The 22934-nt window shown below is 40.8% G+C and overlaps 1 protein-coding gene across 1 annotated transcript; it reads left to right on the top strand.

Moving 5' to 3' along the window:
- The first annotated feature begins 684 nt into the window (after window positions 1-684).
- On the top strand, window positions 685-21645 carry FBXO8 (F-box protein 8). The gene is made up of 6 exons (XM_056855366.1): window positions 685-806; window positions 10339-10675; window positions 13483-13609; window positions 15852-15970; window positions 19933-20129; window positions 21451-21645. Exons 2-6 carry the CDS (start codon window positions 10347-10349, stop codon window positions 21636-21638), a joined length of 960 nt encoding a protein of 319 aa, XP_056711344.1. The 5' UTR covers window positions 685-806; window positions 10339-10346; the 3' UTR covers window positions 21639-21645.
- Window positions 21646-22934: the final 1289 nt, after the last annotated feature.

The following is a 22934-nucleotide window of genomic DNA, read 5'->3' as shown; positions in this document are numbered from 1 at the left end:
ACACAGCTTTTGTGTCTAGACGCATGCGATTCCCTAAAAGATCTACCACTATTCCGTTAGTATATCTTACCCTGGACATGCCAGAAGTAACAGCTACTTGCTAGAGCTAAACTGTCACACTTCACCGACTTCTATATGCCTACCTCCGTTCAGCCGCTCCAGGATAAGCTACCCCAGAGACAGCAGGTTTGTCTGAGAGCGCCCAGACACCCCTGTCTTCTCCAGGTGGGCTTTCTACGTCACGCACACCTGCCCCGCCCCGCCCCCTTCCTCCTCGCGCTCCTTTGCAGCGGCTTCTTCTCTCCTATTTGGCGGCTGTTTGAGCCCTCCCGCGGGAACCACAGCAGCCTTTCGCTTCGCATCCACAGATTCATCACGGTTTTAATGTCTCCTCTCCTTGCCCAACTGCAGACGCCGTCCTTTAGCCTCAACTCTCACGACAACATTCTATTTTTTTTAAAGCTTCCCAGCCGCGAAACCAATACGTGCAGAGTAGGAAACCAGTCCTGGTCGGCACCGAATCCGCCGCTGGAGCAGGGACCACGACCAGGGCTACCCCCAACGTCACTTCCGGTAACAACATTTGCGGCTACAGTTGCAACGGCGACAACAAACGTCAAAAAAAAAACAACTCACGAGTTCGCGCGTGGAGGCGGTGACGACTGATGTCTCGTCGCCGGGACCCGGAAGTCAGCTTTCTCCACCGGCTATATGAGGCTGCTTGACCCGCTTCTCATCCGCCGAGGCTTGCGCACCAATTCGGACACGACTCGTCGCGGCGGCGGTTGGGACCTGGACTCGCGCAGGTAAACGAGTGGGACAACCAGACGTGGCTAGTGCGTGTGGAAGTGAGAGGCAGGGACGCTGGCCAATCGTTGCTCTCCGTTGGCGGGGAATTCTCGCTTGGGGCCAATCGTGCAGGGAGGCTGGGACTTCCCCGACCTCTCACCCTAGCGCAGTTGGGAAGAGCTTTGAGGGGGGATCAGTGGCTGAGGGAGCAGGCTGTCATGGTGCGGAAGCTTCCCGGGCGTTGTTCCTGGCCGGCTTCGCCCTTTTAACGAGGCAGCCACGTTTTTAACGCTCAGGCAAAAGAGTGGGGTTCCCTTGCTTTTGCAGCGCTCGTGTATAGAACGAAAGAGTCTGTTGTCCCGTTTGGGGGGCATGCAGTAGGGAAAGGGCCAACACACTATTTAGTTCGTCCGCAGTGTTATGTCTGCCCGCTGTTACCTGAAGCTGAACTGTTTGTGACGGCCGACAGCCATATGCAATACATTTCTGAATCTGAGACCTGAAGCTTTTAAATGTTGCCTGCTACCTGCTAGGTAGCCAGAGGTATTTCCACAGCACCTGAGGAGCTTTTGCTGGAGATGGCTGAGACCTTCTCAATACAAATAATGTGCTTCCTCATCACTGCCATAGAATGGGCCTGCCTTCAGTTTAATGATCTGCCTCCTTTCCTTTTAACTAGGTGACTGTTAGAGTTTTTCTAAAGTAATCAGGTGGTTCCTTAAAACAACAGAACCTCAGCGGTGCCAGAGTGTTTCTCAAGGTGGAAATGGAAGATCACATCCATTTACTTTCAATCAGATACGGGGTTTCTTCGTCGCTAATTAGGCCTGTACCTCATGGACTTGTGAGACTTGTACCCTTTCATAATTGTGCCCATCATAAAGCTGTGTGCAAGTCTCTTGTGCTCTACAATGGCCTGATTTGCATCACTCCCTTTATTTGCCTCGCCCAGGAACGGACTGAACAATGCGTTGATGCCGTTAGGCATTTCCACTTTAAGCATTTTAAATCTAAAAGTGCACTGGTAACAAACAAACAAAAAACCCAAATATTCCACATGCAGTGGAATTACATCCCAGATTTTTTACTCAGTAGAACAGTTCCATAACCAACACATTTATTTGTTTGTTTTGATATCTACCCCACCCTCAATTCCCAACCAAAGCCGGGCTCAGGCAACTAACAACATGTAAAAACCAAAACCATATCATTTGAATATAATAAAAACAACCTCAATAGAATCACATACAAATTCAAAAAAGATTAAAACCAGTTAATTAACAATAGATGGCTCTAAATTGTAAGATAGCTGTGGCCCTCAGGCAGCCAGGGCCCCAGTTCTGTCACTGGTACATCCACAGTATAAAAAGAAACAGGTGGGGGAGGCCAACACAGATATAAACGATAGCTGACTCAACCATAGGCCTGGTGGAACAACTCCGTTTTGCAGGCTCTGTGGAATTGTTTAAGATCCCACAGGGCCCTGGTCTCACTTGAAAGGGAGTTCCGCCAGGACCAAAAAAGCCCTGGTCAAGGACAGCCGGACACTCTTTGGGCCAGGGACCACCAGGAGAATAGCATTTGCTGATCGTAAAACTCTCTGAGGGGCATACCAGGAGAGGCAGTCCTGCAGGTGTGAAGGTCTGAGACCGTATAAGGCTTTAAAGGTCAAAACCAGCACCTTGGACCTGATCTACTCCAGCTGGAGCCAGTGCAATTGTTGAAGAACTGGCTGTATATGCACTCGTGGTGAGGTCCCCATGAGGAGCCCCGCCGCATTCTGTGCCAGATTTTTAATCTGTGTTATTTTATGCCTCCTTCTGTGACTCCATTTTGGTAATGAACCTCAGTTTTAAGTTTCCTGTATCTTTTGATACCCATCACTGCAGCACCTCAGGCCATTGGCTATATGAGCCTGGAGGTAATGGATTTTTGCTATGCTGTCACCTTCGATGCTACTGGTGACTGAACAAGCTAAGCCACTACTGAATAGATTTGGACACATGTTTATGTTAGCACTTCAAGAAACTCATTCAGTTTACTTAGCCTTTTCAGAGTGAAATATAGCAATTTTATTCCATAATTAACTGGTCAAGCAGTTAAAACAATAATTTAAATTACCAAATAGCTACTTTAAAACAAATCTGTAGTTGGTCAGATTGGCAGCATAAAAAAATAGCTATAATTTTCTTGGTGACTAGAATCATAATTTTGCATTGATACTATTAATATAGCATCAAGAATCGTGATCAGTCCTTCAAATGAGCTGAATTCACTGCTCTGTTCTTGTGTTCCACTATAACAAAACCCTAGTCATATGAATGCAAATGCACTTGCATGTAAGCTTTTGTTGGCTTGGTCCATCTAGGTGTGGGCTGAGTCTGGAATATGAAGTTCTCCTATTTTCCCCATACAATCAGTGTGTCTACAATGTTACTAGAAAGTGGGGTTGCCCGGTCCCCACTTACCTTGGGTGGGAGCTTCTTATGGTCAGAGCTGGGAAGAGGGACTCCCACACACTCCGTATTCTACTTGGTTTCCCAGCCCTGCTGTGGGCATGCTCCACAGAACACACGCACAGCAGGGCTAGGAGGAAGGCTCCAGCCTCCCTTTCCATGCTGCAAGCCAGATTGGGACTGATCGGGTTTGGAATGTGGAAAGGGAGGCTGGAGCCTTCAGAACCCCGCTGTGAGCACTCTCTGAAAGATCAGAGTGCGTGCACAGCAGTCCTAGGATGAAGGCTCCAGCCTCCCTTTCCACTCTGCAAGCCAGATCAGGACCAATCGGGCTTGCAATGTGAAATGGGAGGCTGGAGCGTTCCCGGGAGCGCATGAGGGGGATTGCTCCCTCCTTTCTGCTTCCGCCCCCCGACCATCAACTGGTCAGTGGGCAGCCCGGTTGATTGGTGGGCAATTGGCAACCCTAGTAGAAAGAATTAAAAAAAGAGGAGATTATATTGTCTATGTTGATATGAAGAGGGAGTGGATTAAGGAAGTTTTCTAAGCAAACTCAGGTACATCTACATACGTCGTTCTTCTGCCAGATAATGTCTATAATCAGAAATGTGGTTACTTGAGATGTTCTAGTGAAACTTCTATTTTGTGATTATTGTGAAGTTTAAAAAAAATCTTTGTAGGAAGAAAAAAAATCCTTGAATGATATCAATAGCCTTAAGCTTATTTATAGCCTCATGACAATCACTGGTTGAGTAATGTGTGTCAGTCTGTTTTGTCTGTGCAAGCTGCTCAGTTGATACTTAACATAAAGAACCTATTTTTAGTAACACATTTAAAATGCTTCAGTACTTCAAAATACTTTTATTAGGACATCTTTTGCTAAACAGTAAATAGGAGCATTCCAGAGAGTTTCGTTTTTTTAAGAGACTTCATTGTCCCTTTTACAGTCTAAGCCAGGGGTCGCAAAAGTGCAGCTCCCGAGCCGCAAGTGGCTCTTTGGGCCCCTGAGTGCTGCTCTTCCCACGTGCGGAAGCAGCGCTCTAGGCCGGCCGAAGCAGCGGGAGGGTCTCCGAGAGAGGAAGGAGTGGCCCTTCCTCCTTCTCGCCCCAGCGCCGTCCCCACCTCCCACCATTGCGGCGGCGGCCGGAGAACGACAAGAGCCCCTCAGCTGCCAGACACACCCCCGTCTTTTCTTGCCGCCCGGCTGCGCGCCTTGGTTTGGCAGAGAGGGGGCTCCTCCCTCCCCCCTTCCTTCTCTCCAACGTGAGGAGTGAGGCGTGGCTGTCCGGTCCTCATTTCGGCCGACACCGCGTTCCCTCCTCTGTCTCTATAGGCAACCGGACCTGGGCGACCTCTCACCCCCCACCTCCTCCTGTTGGCTCCGCCTGGCCCCGGGCGGGGAAAGCGATGATGCTTCCTGGGCCAGGACAGAGCTCGCTTCGCCCTCCCCGCGCCTCAGACTGAGAGTTTGGCGCCGGTCCGGTGCATCGCCTTCCCCCCACGCAGGCTGCGTTTTGCCCGGCTGGGATCTTATGGGGGAACTTCCAGGGCGGGGGGGGGGGGGCGGATTTTGTGCCTTAATCACCGGCCCACTTGGAAGGGGTAAACTCTCCTCCTCGCCGCCTTCCTCCTCCTCATCCCCCTCAGGCGGCTCCCAAAAGTCCAGCTCCAGGCTGCCTTTCTTCCCCAGTTCCTTCCTTCTCTTTCCTTTCCCAGTTCCTTCCTTTCATTCTGTCCTCCCCACTCTTCCTTCCTTCCATCCTTCCTCCCTTTCATCCTTTCTTCCCCAGTTCCTTCCTTTCTTTCTGTCCCTCCCCCACTCTTCCTTCCTTCCATCCTTCCTCCCTTTCATCCTTTCTTCCCCAGTTCCTTCTCTTTCCTTTCCCAGTTCCTTCCTTCCTTCCTTCCTTCCTTCCTTCCTTCCTTCCTTCCTTCCTTCCTTCCTTCCTCTTTCTTTCTCCATCCCTCCTCCCTTTCTTTCTTCCTTCTTTCCTTTCCCAGTTCCTTCCTTCCTTTCTCCATTCTTCCCCCCTCCCTTCCTCTACTAGCGTTTGCTGCTGTTTCCCTTTTCGGTTCTACATATTCATGCAAACAATCTTTTTCAAGCATGAACCTTATCAAGAGTAAATTGAGGAGTCGTCTTATTGATGAGAACCTGGAATCATGTCTAAAATTAAAAACAACAACATACAAACCTGATTTACCCAAACTTTCCAAGGAGATGCAAGGCCATTTTTCACATTAAGTGTTTGTCAGTCATTGTCATGATTTAATTTTATGGATACCTTACTTACAATTTAATTTTTATCAATAAATAAGATCATTATTGAGTATGATATCAAGTTTTATTCAGTGTACCTATAGTTTAATTAAGACTTAAAACTTTAATTAAAGTTTATTAAGTTAATAAACAGTGTACCTACCAATATAGTTTAAGAAATTTGTCTCTCAAAAGAAATCTCAATGGTTGTACTCAATGGTTGATATTTGGCTCTCTTGACTAATGAGTTTGCTGACCACTGGTCTAAGCCTATGCATGTTCAATTAAGATTTCTTGCAACTAACTGTGTAATCCTGAAAGGGGGGGCGAAGCACCATAGGAGCTGGCATGACCTTGCGCCAACGTCCGTGCCATTTTGTGCCATAATAAAGTAGCACAGATGCCAGTGCAGGGGCACTTACACCAGCGCCGGGTCACGACGTAGCAGCGCGGGCCTTGGATGCCAGCAGCGAAATTCCAAAAGCAAGTGCCTGTGCTGGCGTCTGGGGCATTCCCCGGGGCGGAGCTGCCTTTAGACAGCTTCCAAACCCTTTTCGGCCTGGGAATGCCCCTCTACACTTCAGCACTGCTATGCCAGCCACATAGCTAGAATGGCCCCATGAAACTCCATGGAGGAGTTTTACTTTTTTTTTTTTTTTTTAAAACAAAAAAAGTCTTTTAAACTTCTATTTTTTTGGCCGGGAAGTCTCTGTGGAGGCTGCGCGGCTGCACTGCTCCTGGCTGCTACCTATCTACCCCCCCTTCAGGAACAGGTTGTAAGTGTGCATGGGTATGCATCCATATACTTTACATTTCTGTTATTAAAAGGGGTGCTATTACTACTGTCAAATGCAGCCACCCTTTAGATAGTTTGATCCCCAGCTCTAGGGTCCAAAAAAGTCCAAGCTCTTAAACTCTTCACAAAAGCAAATGCAAAGCCTTTTATTTAAACTGGGGGGTTATATAGATGGCATCTTGTGTATATTTTTGCTAAAGTTTATAAAGTATTCTCAGTTTATCACCCGTCTTGAACCTATCAATAAGCCTAATTTTAAACTGAAATTGAAATTTTGCTGTTTAAAATAAGCACATCTTAAATTAGTACTATTGTTTGAGTGTAAAAGCAAGTGGAATAGTAAGTTGTTCTGAAAAGAGAAGCTTTTGTTCTGTCAGTAGCAATTATGAATGCATCTGTTGTTTCTACACTATACTGGCATATAATCTGGTTCTGCACAGGATTGGAAGCTTTTTTAAAAACATCAGTATGCGTCTAATGTTGTCAAAGTAGTGTGCCATTGCTAATTATCGTAATAGTAAACAACTTCACCATGTGTCCAGGTAACTGAAATATCTGAGCATAATCCAGTTTAGTTCTACAGTTAGAATTCAGTGTAAGGCACTTGTGCCAAACACTGATTTGACTGTGTTGCAGACAGAACACAAAGCACAAGCACTCAGTAACTACTCCATAACTTTTGCATTCTTTTTTGCACTCTAGTTAAGCAAGCTACCTTCACATTCAATGTGTTCATTCATATATATATATATATATTTAATATATATTGAAAGGGTGTAAATTATGCTTTGTGGCTAGTACTGATTGTAATGAACACTTAAAGTGCCATCCTAAGCAGAGTTCCACCCTTCCAAGTGAATTAATTCTTCAGGGTGGCATGTAAGACAGGTGCTAAATAATACTGCATTCTTTAGATTGACAGTACTTCTGGGGATGCTTAGGTACGCACTTCATTGCAATTTTTTATAATAGTTCTGTAATTATCTCAAAATTCCAATAACAGAAGGTATGGTGGACCCTGTTTAGAACTGTTTGTGTGTGGTCTGGCTTATGAGATCTTTGTTGAGTTGTGGAAAATGGGATACACGCCCATCACTCCCTTTTTTTGCTGGTTAGCAAGTTTGATAAGCGGTTGACATAAGGTTTTCAGACCATGTCTGACCTGTGTAATGGTATTGCTAGAGCTATCACTGGTTTAGGAGGGCCAAGCTCTTTGAGGAAGAAAAGGTTTTGGTTATATATAGACTGTATTTCTTGTTTACCCTTATGCTATATTACCGAAATGCTTTCTTTTTCGCTATCACATTCTTTGCTCATTATTGTGCTATGTGCAGACATATTTTAGAAATCTAAGAAAAGCCTTTAGAACAAATTTATAATAAATAATTGTTTCTTTGTCATCATAAAGTAGTAGTAGTTATTGTCTAGGTGTACATATATTGTAAACTAGAAGGACTCTCCAAGTTGGAGCTTGGGGACTGAAGGCCTGTTTTTCAAATAGATTGCCTGCACAAGTCACACCGAAATGAGTAGGTTTTATTATGAGGAACTCTGAGCTTACACAGCTTTCCTTTTTTAGTAAATACAAGCTATTATTGAAATACTTACTGTAGGTGCCTAATTTACAAGGTGACGGAACTAGACTTCGGGGACATTGTTTTTAATTTCAGCCTACAATATAAAGTAACAGGCAAGAATTAACCAAATAAGTTGCATTGTTTTGCATGTGGACTTGTTGTTTTTTTTAACTAGAATTTTAAAATGTAGAGCCAGAGGCCTTAGCTAAGTGCTGCTCTTGATTTTTACTTTGATTTATCTTCTAAGTGAAAAACAACAGCAGTGAAAAAAAATGATGTTTATCTTCAGCATACTGAAAATAAGGCTGTAGTCTGGTGTGCTATTAGGCTGCTTAAATCCTACTGAAGTCAATAGGATTTAAACAGCACCACTGTGTGCAGAAATGCAGCTTTAGTATATATCGCCATAACTCCTTTCCCAGGGCAGTGTGTTTATATAGGCAGTGTCATTGCTCCCTTGATTGTATCGAATGCCAGAGAGAAGCAAAAGACATCCAGAGTCCTAAACCAGCTGTTCAGTAAGTAGTCTTCAAAGTTGGAACTAATAAAATATCTATTTATTTTAACCCAAAAAAAGCACTCTGTTGGGAACAGTGGCTGGGATCCAGTCTTCCGTGGGTGGAATGAACTTTTGCATGCACACAACAAAGGAGGGGTATTTCCTTCCAGCAACAGCCCCTTGCACCTCATAGGGTATTATTCCAGAGGAAACCCCCCCACCCCGTGCTTGGGACTTTTCTAGGAGGGCTGGGAATTGCTGGTAAAAGGAGAGAACTGAAAAGTCTTTCTGCACTAGGAGATAACCATCTGCAGCTATTTGGATTCCACCCATAATAGATTAAAAGAGGGAAAATGGACAGATGAATTAAACTGATGTACAGTTAGAAGTATAGATATGGCCACAGGACCTCTGTTGTAACACAGGGCCAAACAAGTTAAGAAGTATTAACATGTATGTTCTATAAAGCTTTCCTGGTTTTATCTAATACTTCTGGCATGCTGGTTAGAAATGTGTGTTGTGGCTCCCTCATTACAGCACTTCAAATGGTAAAAATCCAAATGTACTTATACTAGGAGCTCACAAGTCTAAAAGGCCCTTGCCTCACAATGAACTTGCAAAAAACAAAAAAACAAAAAACACCCTTTATCATTCAAGGACAGTTACCATATTGCATGCCTGAGTGATAAGACCTTTTAATTTGGGTTTTTGTCTGAATTGACATTTTGCAGATTGCAGATATGTGAAACTACAAGCTCCATATTTGCGGAAGGGGGGCGGTTAAGACCAGCATCTATTTTTTAAACTACTTGGTGCCTGGAATTTCCATACATTATTGTCCATCTTCAGCAACAACAGATTACTTACTAAAAAAAATTGGGAAAATACTTGCTGGCTACTGAGCAACAGGGCTAGTTAAGCAGTTCTGCAATCTGCCAAACTGGTATTTGAAGACTACATATTATGTAAATCCACTTCTAGTCAATCACACTTCTAAAGTTTACATTAGAAGTTCTTTTTGAAAATGAACAGTCTTTTTGTAAGCCATTCCCATATTGATATTACCTAACTAGGTAGAATTCCAAAGTGTTTCTAGATTATCACATTTGAGTAGATTTTAACTAAGACATATAGAGAAGCAGTTGATTTCCTTTTTATGCACTGTTCACACTTTCATACTTGAAACTATTAGACTGAAAGTAGCTCCACAGCTCTGTGTTGTAGATGGGTACGGTAAATGTTGCAACCAAAAATAGTTTGGATTTATACAGGAACCAATTCTGCATTTCTCTCCTTCCTCCATTGCTCACCCATGCCTGTTTTTAACTAGTTTATTGCAATTGTCTATAGTTATTTTGTGCCTTCAACGTTGTTTTGGTTTATATTTGTATCTGCTTTAGGTAGATTTCTGGGTTGATGGTCCTAATTGCTTTCCAGCTGTTCTGCATCTTCTCATATTAAGACTTAGACCTTTTCAGAGCTTTATGAATTACCAGTAACAGTAAACACCTAAATCGTGATTTAGGTGGCCAGTGGCTGCTTCGAGTTGGAAGAATTTTAAATAGTACTACTCTGAAAAATGAGGTCTGAGTGTAAATGTAAAAATGCAGGCACATTACTTGTCTTTTTTTTTCCTCTAGAGTTCCCTAGCAGATGGTATAAAAATCTATTCCGTGGTGAACCCTCAAAAGTAGGCATTGCTTGGTAAAGTTTACAGCATCAGCTTTGTAACTGTGTCCAAAACTAGTGCAATAAGTAACACTGCTTCCTTACTGTGCTATAAATCATGCTTAATTGTTTTAATTCTGCATACTTCAATGAACATTGTAATCTTATAAATTATGTATGCTTAGAAAACACATAACAGGGGTAGGACTACTGCCTTTATATTTTTATTCTTAGACACAGGAATAAGGAACAGGGTTTTGTTTCATGAACTTTTTTGTGCTTTTAACCTACAGTCTTGCAGATGGGTCAGGGGCTGTGGAGAGTGGCCAGGAACCAGCAACTGCAACATCAGGGATATACAGGGCAAGGTTATCTTTCAAGAGAACATGGTAGAAGAATAGCTGCTAACAATGTTGCAAATGCAAACCATCGGAAACATGCCCAAGGAGGCATTGACATTTACCATCTGTTAAAAGCTCGGAAATCAAAGGAACAAGAAGGGTTCATCAACCTGGAAATGCTGCCGCCTGAGCTTAGCTTTACCATTTTGTCATACCTGAATGCAACAGACCTCTGCCTGGCTTCATGTGTGTGGCAGGATCTTGCTAATGACGAGCTTCTATGGCAAGGGTAAGTTAATGAGAGGTCATGCACACAGGTTACAGCAGGCTATTTGATTTGCTACTTCTTGTCCACACCACTTTCTTGTTTAAACAAAACATCAAAAGTGAAAAATTGCTGTACAATTAGTGTTAATTAAACCTTTTCTTGCATTCTATTTAAGTAAGCAAGAGTTGGCTACAAAATATCATCTCAAACTTGATAAAAGCAAAGAATGATTGAAATTCAGCAGCAGTTAATTATTTTTAATGGAGACACAGAAGGGAGCGGTGGCACAGAGACATTACTTATTTCAAAGGAGGTTAGTGTTTTTGTAGATCTCATGGTAGAAGCCGTTAAGACTCTGCTAATAGAAGTCTAATGGGCCTGCACAAGTAACACATAGATTTCTGGTCCAGATCAGAAGCCCATTATGGGTACTTCCAGAGCTACAATTCAGCAGAACAAACATGAACACTATTCAGTTGCCTAGTAAAACAGAAGCATTTCTAACCCTGGTCTACTTTAGTAAGCTTAAGACCTAATGAGCTCTGCTAGTGCAAGTATTTTGGAGACCCACACTTTGGGCCATAGAAAGTTGCCTTCTATCTGGACAGGAGCTTAGTTTGATAATGAAATTGTGTCTGCCAGTAATGATCTGAAGTTGTGAAGTGATATTCACAAACTGCTTCCTGGAGCTTGAGTAGCTGTTCAGAAAAGACAGAATGTGGAAGAGATGATGTTATACAGCTTCCAAGCATTATGTGCATTCACATTAAAAATGTATACATTACAGAGGACTTCCAATGATAGCCACATTCATTTTAGGTCCCCCCCCTCCCAAGATCATATATATTGTATTTAACCCCGTGTCAGCTATGGGGCTTGACAATGGGTAAAAATTCTAAAGATAAATTTAACACTTAATCCCCAGTGAAAGCTTGTTTAACTAATGAAATTAATACAAAATGTGTAATAGCTTTAAGCACAGTTCAATAAAAATTACTGTGTTCAAACACACAATATAATGATGATGTTGGTGTTACAGGATTACTGCTGAGAGGAAGAAAACCCAGTCTAGAAAAAAAGACTGCTGGGGGAACATGATAGAGATTTATTTAATTATGCACAGGGTGGAGAAAGTGGGCAGAGGGAGCTTTCTTTCTCTCATAATACTACAATTTCACCCACTGAAATTGATGGGCAATTGGCTCAGGATAGACAAAAGGAAATACTTCTTTACTCAACAAGTAATTAAATTGTGGAGGTCACTGCCAGTAGATGTAGTGATGACCATGAATGTAGTTAGCTGTAAAAGGGGCTTTTATTTATGAAGGGTAGGTCCCTCTAGCCATGGTGAGTTAAGGCAACCACCGTATACAGCAAACATCTGAATACAAGTGCTGGGAGGCAGCATAAGGGCCTCTATGCATTGTTTGTTGGCCCTCCACAACAGCTGGTTGGGCACTGTGTGAAAGAGCACGAGGTACTAGATGTACCACTGGTCTGATCCAGCATGGCTCTTTTTATGTTCTTAAAAATGGCACCCTAGCACTACATAGCACAATGGGAGATATGTTAGAATCTGTGGTACAAGTGTATTTTCCTTCAGTATCCTCCATGGGTCCTGCTAGAATAGCTTGTGCCCTTTCTCATTGTTCCCCTTTTCTCCCACACCCATTGCATTGAATTTTGAAACAACATCGTATCTGAAGTATGCTGCACAACATTTCTATAACTGCACCATGGTGGATAGTGTAGGTAATGTTTTTGTTAAATTCAATTCAATCTATCAAAGTGTAATATGAATCATTGTACAGCTCCGAAATTAACTACTTCAGAAAGGGGAATAACAAATGGGGAAAACCTGGGCAAAATTTGCCAGCAACTTGGCCTACGTAGACCTGACAGATTTGAATGAAAATGCTTAAGATCATCTTGCACTGTCAGGTTTGTGTCAAAATGTTCTTAGTGGATGTATTTACTGAATTTCATAGAACATTGTCACAGGTACTAACAGTACAAAGAATGCTAGTAATTTAAGCATCATGCTCCACATTTAAATGTGTAAAAGTAAAGGGTAAAAGTCTGGGGTTGTGATCCTGAATGCCCCCCCCCCCCCCGCAACCATACACTGGTTCACATTCCTTCTCTGTGTAATGATTGATTCCCTGGAAGAAAAGCTGCTCTATGCTAATGCCTGGTTGGGTGATTATTTTCAAAATGCAAGGTTAGGGTCAATTGATGTTTACATTACTTACCAGAGATGGTCTTTGGAGTATTAATGAGTCTGTTAGAATGGGAAGCCAAGTACTGGATTGCACTATTAAGCTCTAACCCTATGAATGCTTACACATGCTTTCCTTTATCAGTTGGAATACTGTAGCATGTAAATTTAGACATACATGTTTTTGGAAAGTTTTGAGTTTAAGCATTGCTATTGATGCTCTCTAACTGACTGTATGTGAAAGTGTTTCTTGATTATAACCAGAGAGGTTAATTTCTGTTGTACAAATCCTGTATGGCTACAGTGAAATCCTGTGCAGTCTAAGCCCATTGATTTCTGTATAGGATCGCACTGTATATTATCTTGCTTTTGTTTAGCAAGCAGAATGAGACATTGATAGTAAAAGCATATCTGAAGCCACTGACTCTGGAGTAGCCCTACTAAAGACTGGAATAAGTGTTGCTTAAGGAGTGCAACCTTAAGCAACCTTTTTGCTACTGCAATCATGTGTAAAATATTCAAAGAATTCTTACAAATTTCCAATAGGTTTAAAAAGGAAATAGAGCATAGCATTATTTTCATACTGAGCATTCTTCTTCAATTTTTGTAGATTGTGCAAATCCACTTGGGGTCACTGTTCCATATACAATAAGAATCCATCTCTAGGATTTTCTTTCAGAAAACTCTATATGCAGTTGGATGAGGGAAGCCTCACCTTTAATGCCAATCCTGAAGAGGTAAGTGAAGTGCTGCTGTTGTTAAAGTAGATAATAAATCTGAAGTTCTGGTTTAACTTTTCAGTTACTCTTCAAAGCCCAATTTGCTGGTGTGTGGGATTTCTCCCATGACGAGCATCTAGAGAGCACTGGTGATCTTGAGCATAATTTTTAATATACATTACATTGAGATCCATGTGAACTTGCTTCCAATTACTTGTGTTTGAGATTTGGGTATGAGAGAGAGAACCTATATTACATTCACTCTGATTTAGGATTATCAGTAAATTATCCTGTTTTCTTGCATTGTAGAGAATTAATATATGTATTTAGGGCTCTGTCCAATGTTGTAGTGTCATTCCTTAATTGAAACTGTGGATTTGTGTGGTTCGTGTTTGAAAGGGTAGTGTGATGTGCACGGTTGTTTTACTTGAACAATACTTCAACAGTGACATTGCTTCTAATAGTTTTCTGATATTGAAACACATTTTGAATCTGTGTTAGAGGCTATTGTGTACATGATGTATATTGAGCTTTCAATGTATTTAGATTTCTCATCATGTGCATTTTGTATTGCCTGTTTGCTTTTTCTGTCTTGTAAGCCTGTTTTGTTGTTGAAAAGGGCTTCAGGTTGGAAAGATTAATTTTAGATCAAAGTGTACATTTATGTGCAGTGAAATTATACCACATAGACAGCATTTTACAGTCTGAGTGTTCAGAGGATTTAGGCGACTGTACTGAGACGTTCAGATCTAAATCAGTTACACGTCTGCATACTATAAAGGCTGTCCAGTGTTGGAGATAAAGTTGTACTCAGGCCTACCCTAACCGTCAAATTCTCGTGAGTAAAAGCTGGGATATTTTCCATGCAAAGCAGATGTTTTGCCACTGAGCCACAGCCCTTCTAATGAACATGCTGGCTCCTTTACTCTTGAAAATAAAAATGCAGCATTGCACTGACAACCCTTGACCATTAAAATACTTGTTAGGTGCCACAAATAATTTGTGTATGAACTGTGTTGAAATACCATCAGCCGCTGCTGCACACATGCAGTTGTCTGGCTTCTTCACACTGTGGCAACAGCAAGTACTGCTGAAGTGGCAGCAGCAGCAGTTGTTGGGACCAGAGTCAGGTTCCAGTGTGAGGCTATCAGGGCACCCTTGTGCCCGGGCTAGGCAATCTGTCAGCGAAGAAGCAGCTCATAGGAATAGTCTTCAGGACAGCTTTAAAAAGAGGTGTCTCGTCCACTTTAATTGGGGAAGATATTTGTTCTCTTACATTAAATGCTTTTTGAAGAGTAAGATCACAGTGAGGTCCACGATATCTGATGAAGCATTTAAGTCCAAAGTTTCACACGTGCAGCCTTTTAAAAAGTTTTAAAGAGAAAACAAAAGAGCTAGAAAATTTGGTAAAATATTTCTGTAACATGGAAGTAATAAAAGAACTGTACACATTAAAGTTTTATGACAACTGCTGGATCTGTGAGTATTCTGAATACATTTTAACATTTGGAATGAGTTCTGTGGCTTCAAGATATGCATAATATACAAATGTCTGTATCAGAACATAAATGCAAAGTCATGCATTTATCCCACACGTGTCACAACTTGAAAGTGCCTGCTGTAAAACAAAACAAAAAAGGTAAAGGCCCCCTGTGCAAGCACTGGGTCATTCTTGACCCATGGGGTGATGTCACATCCCGACATTTTCTAGGCAGACTTTGTTTATGGGGTGGTTTTCCAGTGCCTTCCCCAGTCATCTTCCCTTTACCCCCAGCAAGCTGGGTACTCATTTGACAAACCTCGGAAGGATGGAAGGCTGAGTCGACCTTGAGCCGGCTACCTGAGACCTACTTCCGTCGGGATCGAACTCAGGTCGTGAGCAGAGCTTTGGACTGCATTACTGCAGCTTACCACTCTGCGCCACGGGACTCCTTTGTAAAACATAAACGGCTAAATAATACATTTCGGATAAGATTTCTTCATGAAACCAAGTTAGAAAATTAAATATGGGTACAGAGGAATCATATGTCTATAATGTTGTCTTTTTAAAAAAGTTCGCTGCTGCTTTAGTACATATAAAATCTCAACACTAATATTGTGTATGTGTATAAATTGGATTGAGCATGTTCAAATGTAGTTCTACAGACAGAATTTCAAGATAATGATCCTTTATAATTGTTAGGATTTGTTCCATACCAAATTCTTTAGATGAACCAAAAAAAACCTAATCTTACATATATAAAACATCTCTTTGCCCCAGGGAGTCAACTACTTCATGTCCAAGGGAATACTGGATGATTCACCAAAGGAAATAGCTAAGTTTATCTTCTGTACGAGAACCTTAAATTGGAAGAAACTGAGAATCTATCTTGATGAAAGGTAACTTGATCATGAAAGGGGGGAACATTATACCATCTATTTAAAAGAATTACATATCTGATTAAAATACTGATGAAGCTCAGGATATTCATTTCCATTCTTTTTTTTCATCATTTGACCAATAAAGTGTGCTCAATTAAGCAAAAATGTATCACTTAAATTACAGAAGCCTAGCATTAGTTAGATTAGGTTGCTGGAAAATACAGCTCTGAATTTGGTCTTTTTCTCTTCTGCATCAAATTCTCTAAATTTGGCACAGGGAAAGTGATCCTTAAGTCACAGTATGTTACACAAATGGCATTTGGACAACCCACTCCACAATTTGTAGCATCAGAGTTATTTTCTATAATCAGGAGTTAGAGAGTTCTACTTAGACTGACACTTGGTTTTAGTGCTTGGGCAAGTAGTCATGTGTGGTTTTCACCCTCCCCCAATAATTTCTCCATATATCATATGCAGGGCTTGCTAGGAATAATGCTACAATCTCTTTTTGTGCCATAGGAAGAGAGGATAGCTCAACCAATCAGGAAACAGTACACTGAATTAAGTAATAATCATGGAGGAACTTTGGAGTAAGGCAAATGGTTGTTTTTTTACAAATTAAGTCATGTAAAGAAACATCTCAGAGCCACTGTCTAGAGACAGCTCTACTATATGCACAAGGAATTCCAGGGTGTTACAGGAGTATATTCTTGCCTCTCATCTTTGGGTAATTACAAATCACTGCGTAGCATGATCTCCACTGACAACTTCTTACCAGAGATAATAGTTTTATTAATGTTTACTTAATTGCATCCCTTGAGACAAAAGAGAGGCAATAGCCTCTATCTATTCAGTCCATGAAAGTCCACATCCAGTCTACAAAAGTTATGCCATAATCACCCTGTGTTTTTCTAAGGTGCTACAGGATTTATTGTTGGTCTATCCAGGAGGCCATGTTCTGAATGAAAGCTTCTTGTCTGTGTGCTTCTTAAGTATTTAAATAAATGAGAGTTTATAACATGTCAAGGAGCTACCATCCCAGATCAAACATGTAAACAAACTCTTAGAAACTGCAAAAGTACCAGTATACACCTGGAAAACTAACTGACTATTCCATGTTTGAACAACACTTGGAGTAATGTGATAGAAACGGCCCAGGGATGAAAAGAGTATATAAGGATGTTAGAGATTTTTTCACTTCAGGAAAGCTTGGCCCCTCAGAGCTGTCACTTGTGCTGGAGATATCTGTTGTGACTTGATCCTTCTTTCTGTTTTGTCTTCAGTTCTCATCTTGTCCTGTCATTTGCAGCTGTTTTGTGTTTTTATCCAACGTCTTTCCTTGTAAATATGTTATATGAAAGATCCTGTTGCTGTTTAATGTTATCTGTAGAAGGCTTCCTAAATTTCTCTGCCCATTCATTTGGAATGTAAATATGCAAATGTTTGGGAGGGGGTGCAAATCTGTGCAAATTTACTCGGGAGGGAGATATTTTATGTGTAAGCATGCATAGCACTAGGTCCTGATGAGGACAGAAAGGCAGGATATAAATTTTATAAATTGTGTGAGTAAAGTGTCAGTGTATTTATTTGGGGGGGGGCGTATTCATATAACATGCTTGACAGTAATTGAGAAGTATTCTTGGAACCTAAAGGGTTTGGGGAAGTGTCCTAAGCGTTTAAGTATACATATATTTCCAAAGTCAGTACAAGCCACTGACATGGCAACACGGATTTGTAAGACCTGGAGGGCCTAAGTGTTGAATACATTTTAGTATTTCTCATGTTGTAATTGCAGAATAGCTCCATAGTGGGAGAAAGCAATCAAATTATTATTTCCCTTTTGTACCACTTTCTGTTGCTATCCTGTGCTAAAAAAATAAGGTGAATTCTTTCCATGGGTTGAAAATAAGGTCAGATCTGATGTAACATTTTCTTTATCTGAAAGGCTCTTTGAGCAGTTGTTACAGGCTTTGACATATTGGAGCACATGAACATGGTATTAATGTTGTACATATGCAGAATTATTCAGAATATTACACAACTACACATACAAACTGCAAAAGATATATAGCAGAGGTTTAATTCCCTTTTAAAAGAAGGAAAAATAATCTTTGCCATAGAGGCTTCTGCTCATAATACACTGTCAAGGTTACAATGACATTGCAGATTTACCGTAAGAATATTCTGCTTATTTCCAAAGACCTTTCTCAGCAGTTTTGATAATGAGAAACTGTTTCTTAAAATAATGAGAAACGGTTTGCAACTTCTTATATAACCATTTAAATGCAGAACTGAGTGCTTAATTCTTATTCTCATAAATGACTTCAAGTAAACATATGCTGACTATGCTATAATGATGTAATGTAAACAGTATATTGTATTTTATGATTTAAACATGTAAACTTGATACTAGAAATTAATGAATGGGTTCAATGAAAGCATATTTTTCTGAGGATGAGAATGATACTAAAATTGAATATATAGAGTGATCACAAAGCTCGAAATTGATTGTTTATAGTTGAGCAAAATAGCCTGGTAAGGAAGGAAGTCCTTATTTGGTAATGCAAAGAGAGGCCACTGAGCATGTGCAGTAAAAATGCTGACTGCTTGAGAATTAGTTTCTCAATTAGTTGAGAATTAAAGGTGCCTGAAACAGTAGAAATACAGTCACAGAAAGGCTAGTACTTCAGACCTCTCTCAGAGGGTCTCAGAAGAGGCAGTTGGTATGTATGGCATTACAAATATATTATTCTAGAGTGTGAATTAGATACTTTGAACTAAATAAGACTTTTTTAACTGTTATATTTTAAGTGTTGGATTTTAAAACTGAATAGTATGTAGAACTTGCTTGCTTTAATGTATTCATTGTTACTGAATATTAAGACTTTGTAATACTTGCATATACACATATATATACACAATTACATTGGAGTACATCAATAAAAAGACTTACTTTTTAAGTGAGTAAAGTAGTTGAGTCCTGCTTGGTAGGTGACTATCTGAATAACATACCACTTCTCAGGAAGGGGTCACTTCTAAGAGTATAGTCACACGAAAGACACTGACCCTCTTCACAATGTCAATAGATTCATAGATGTGAAAATAGATTACTTATATTATATTACAATGCTATCTGCTGAAAAGTACTCTTATGAACTGGGTTTTCCAGCATTAGTTTCAGATATCTTTTTGGGTAAGCCGAATATTCCAGCAAAATATTTTCATGTGTCTGCATTTTTGAAAATATTTTGAAAAGCCATGCTCTGATTTAAAGCATTACATCAGAACTAGTATTTAAATGGCCTTATTTTCCATAGGACCTATATGGACCTTCAACTGGATATATTGTTAATGAATTTAGGCTACATTTAACAGATTACTGCCGTCCATGCATATTACAACTAGTCTACCTTCTGGGTCTGTTTCTTTACTGTTATCACATTGCACTGCAGCTCTGTTTTGTTTCACTATTTTAGGAGGATGACTGTATTATTATGATACTCATATTTCCAATGACTAATGTTAAATGGCATTATTTTGTTTTATTTGATCGATTGTGGTCTAACTTTTAAATACCATTTTGCCGTTCTATATACATAGGGGGGGAAACTATTGTGAGAGTCAAAACACTCTCTTTGCATTGTTCTTTCAAATATCAGAAGCCGTCTTGAACAGGGACGATACTGCTTCTCTACCCTGCCAGCCATACCTTTAGTGCTAAATATGCATCAAGGTTGTAATCCTATGGCTACTGTCCTCAGAGTGAGCCAACATACTAAAAATGATTTATGAGCAAGTTGTATAGCATGAGGCTGAACGATTCAGACTAAAGAGTACACTGTTTGTTCTAGTTGAATATTCTTTACTTACAAATGATAGAAGTATTTGGGGGGAATCTTGTACTGTTTTTAATTTGAGTACACAATTGTTTAAAAAGCAAGCATTTGTCTTCAAGTGTTTTCTTTTTTCCTTCAAATCAGGCGAGATGTTCTAGATGACCTTGTGACACTACATAACTTCAGAAATCAGTTCCTGCCAAATGCACTAAGAGAATTTTTCAAACACATTCATGCCCCTGAAGAGCGTGGGGAATATCTCGAGACTCTTATTACAAAGTTCTCACACAGATTCTGCACTTGTAACCCTGATTTGATGAGAGAGCTTGGTCTTAGCCCAGGTAAAAGGGGGGCTTGCATCCACTTTATGTATAGCTTGGAGCATCAGTTTATATTGTAAATCAAGATCTGACTAGATACAGTTTAGTAATAAGATTAATACAGTTTACTTCCTAGGGTTTAGGTTTGTTGTATAAGGCTGAAACCCAGCAGAGATTTGTCTTCTCTGTAATTTTAGTGTGGCTTAAGCATTGCCTCCTAAAACTGGTTACTTTAGAGAAAAGAACCGATATAGTATGTGTTACATACAGGGATGGGTAGGAATGAATTCATATTCTTTCTGCTCCAGGCTCTAAGCCTCAGCTGGCATTTCACTCCTCAAACTGTTCTAATACCCAGTGTAGCACCTTGGAATTTAAGCCTTGGAATAAGCTGCTAAAGTCTGTCACATAATGGTTGCAGATTGATCAGAGCTAGGGCTTCGTGCCCCCCCTGCCAGGGCAGGGAATCCCCAGCCACCATCCCCTACTGCCAATCAGCTGACCAGTGGAGGGGGGAATGGCATGAAAAATGGGGGGGACACACCAGCAATTTCCCAATGCTCTGATGTCACTCCCTATGTCCCTGGAAGTGACATTGGCACATTGCTAGAGAGTTTTGCCGGCAATGCATTAACATTACTTCTGATGTGCACCGGAGGTGAGATTGCTGGCAACATCACTGGCCTGGACCTCCCCTGCCACTGGTAGTCCCACCACTGTTTGCCAGGGGGTGGGGGGGAGGACGTGGAACCATAAGCAGAGCTAGGTTGTTAGGCAAAAGCACAGTGCAGTGACTTGGCCAACTCAAGAAAAAAGACATATGCATGTAAAGAATAAACTTTAATTAAATCCGTTCAGGTTATAGTGATATCCAGAGCTAGCATGTGTAACTGAATATTTACTGTAATGGTTTTTAAAGAGAGAAAATGCAAAGCTGCAGCAGTAGAGTGTTCCTAAAAATCATCAGAACTCCTGAAGCCTATTGGGCAAATTCATGAAATACAGGTTTATCAGTATGTTACTCCATAATAGCAAAGAACAGAATCTCAGTGTTCAGAAGCAGAATATATCTGATGACCATACATAGGATCCAAATTGAATGACTGTCTCCATTGTACCTGATTTCTGAGTTTCCTAGAGTATCTGGCCAGCCACTGTTGTTTACCTTGATCTGATCTAAAAGGCATTTTTATGTATATTTACTGACTCTGTGTAGCTAATGTTACCGATTTGTATGATCATGTCCTGAAGCATAAATTTAAAAAAAAAACTTTTAGGTGAAAAATTATGTATTTAAAATATAAATTTCAAGGTCTCAAAACCACTTTTCTCTTTTTCTTAGATGCTGTGTACGTACTGTGCTACTCTTTGATCCTGCTTTCCATTGATCTCACTAGCCCTCATGTGAAGAATAAAATGTCAAAGAGAGAATTTATCCGAAACACACGCCGTGCAGCTCAGAACATTAGTGAAGATTTTGTTGGGCACCTTTATGACAATATCTACCTTATAGGCCACGTAGCTGCCTAAAAAGCACAATTTGTTACATCTTGGAGTTTATTACAGTTATCCAAGGAATTAATTTTGGTAGATATGGGGGTTATATTAGTGCTGGTCATTCTAACCTCTGTCTCCAATGCAAATGTACACGAGCAACTTTTTATTAGCAATTTACCATGGGAATTGAAAAAATGCAGGGTTTTTTTTCTTAATTTTGCTTACAGTTTGCACAGACATTGCCATTAGTCTGACACACTACAACTTCTGAATGTTAAGCTGACATTATGATTTTAAACTGACAAGATGGTGGACTTGCGCAGTAGATTTGCTTGAAAACTTTAACCAGTTCTTTCTTTTTTAAAAAAATGTAATGTGTACATATTTAACTACAGAGATTTATAATCATAATTATTTTATTGTAAAATATTTTAACTAAAGTTTTTTCCTGTTTCTCTCTAGAAAGGACTTTTGTATTTATTTCTTTACATTTGTCACTGTTCCTTGGAGTGCTTAGTGTACAGAGTTAAAAAGATTTTTCAGATGCAAACCATTCTAGATTCTAAGTTGCCATTTGCAGTAGTCCTGGAAGAGTTGGATCTCTAACTATGTTGTTTTTGTGGCAGGGTGAGATGTGGCATTAAAAAAATGCTGCTAGAAAATGAAAATATTTTTTTCCCCTAGCCATTGAAAATAACAGAGATAATGCAAGAACAACGTTATGTAATGGGATAAATATTGGTTTCTTGGGGACATGGTCAAGACATAGAAGAAGAAGAGTTGGTTTTTATATGCCGAATTTCTCTACCACTTAAGGAAGGATCAAACTGGCTTACAATCACCTTTCCTTCCCCTCCCCACAACAGACACCCTGTGAGGCAGGTGGGGCTGAGAGAGTGTGACTAGCCCAAGGTCACCCAGCTGACTTCATGTGGAGGAGTGGGGAAACAAATCCAGTTCACCAGATTAGCGTCCGCCACTCACGTGGAGGAGTGGGGAATCAAACCCGGTTCTCCAGATCAGGCTCTGCCGCTCCAAACCACCGCTCTTAACCACTACACCATGCTGGCTCTCAGCATAGGGAGTTGTTCCATGGTTTACTGCCAATACACCACTCCCCTGTCCTGTGCTACCTAGCCCTGTGCAAACAACTACCCTGTGTGTTGACTCATCGCATGGGGGGGGGGAGAGTGGCTTTGGGATGCTGGCCCCACTCTCTGCACGATTGCTTAGTCATCTGAATGGTGCATGCATGCTCCCCATGATCAATGATCCTGTTTTCCAAATGCTGATCACAGGAGGGGGCTATGTGTACTCATGTGGACAGTG

This window comes from Euleptes europaea, chromosome 9, assembly GCF_029931775.1.
Source record: "Euleptes europaea isolate rEulEur1 chromosome 9, rEulEur1.hap1, whole genome shotgun sequence".
In the NCBI taxonomy this organism is placed as follows: domain Eukaryota; kingdom Metazoa; phylum Chordata; class Lepidosauria; order Squamata; family Sphaerodactylidae; genus Euleptes; species Euleptes europaea.
This window is presented reverse-complemented; position numbering and strand designations above follow the sequence as displayed.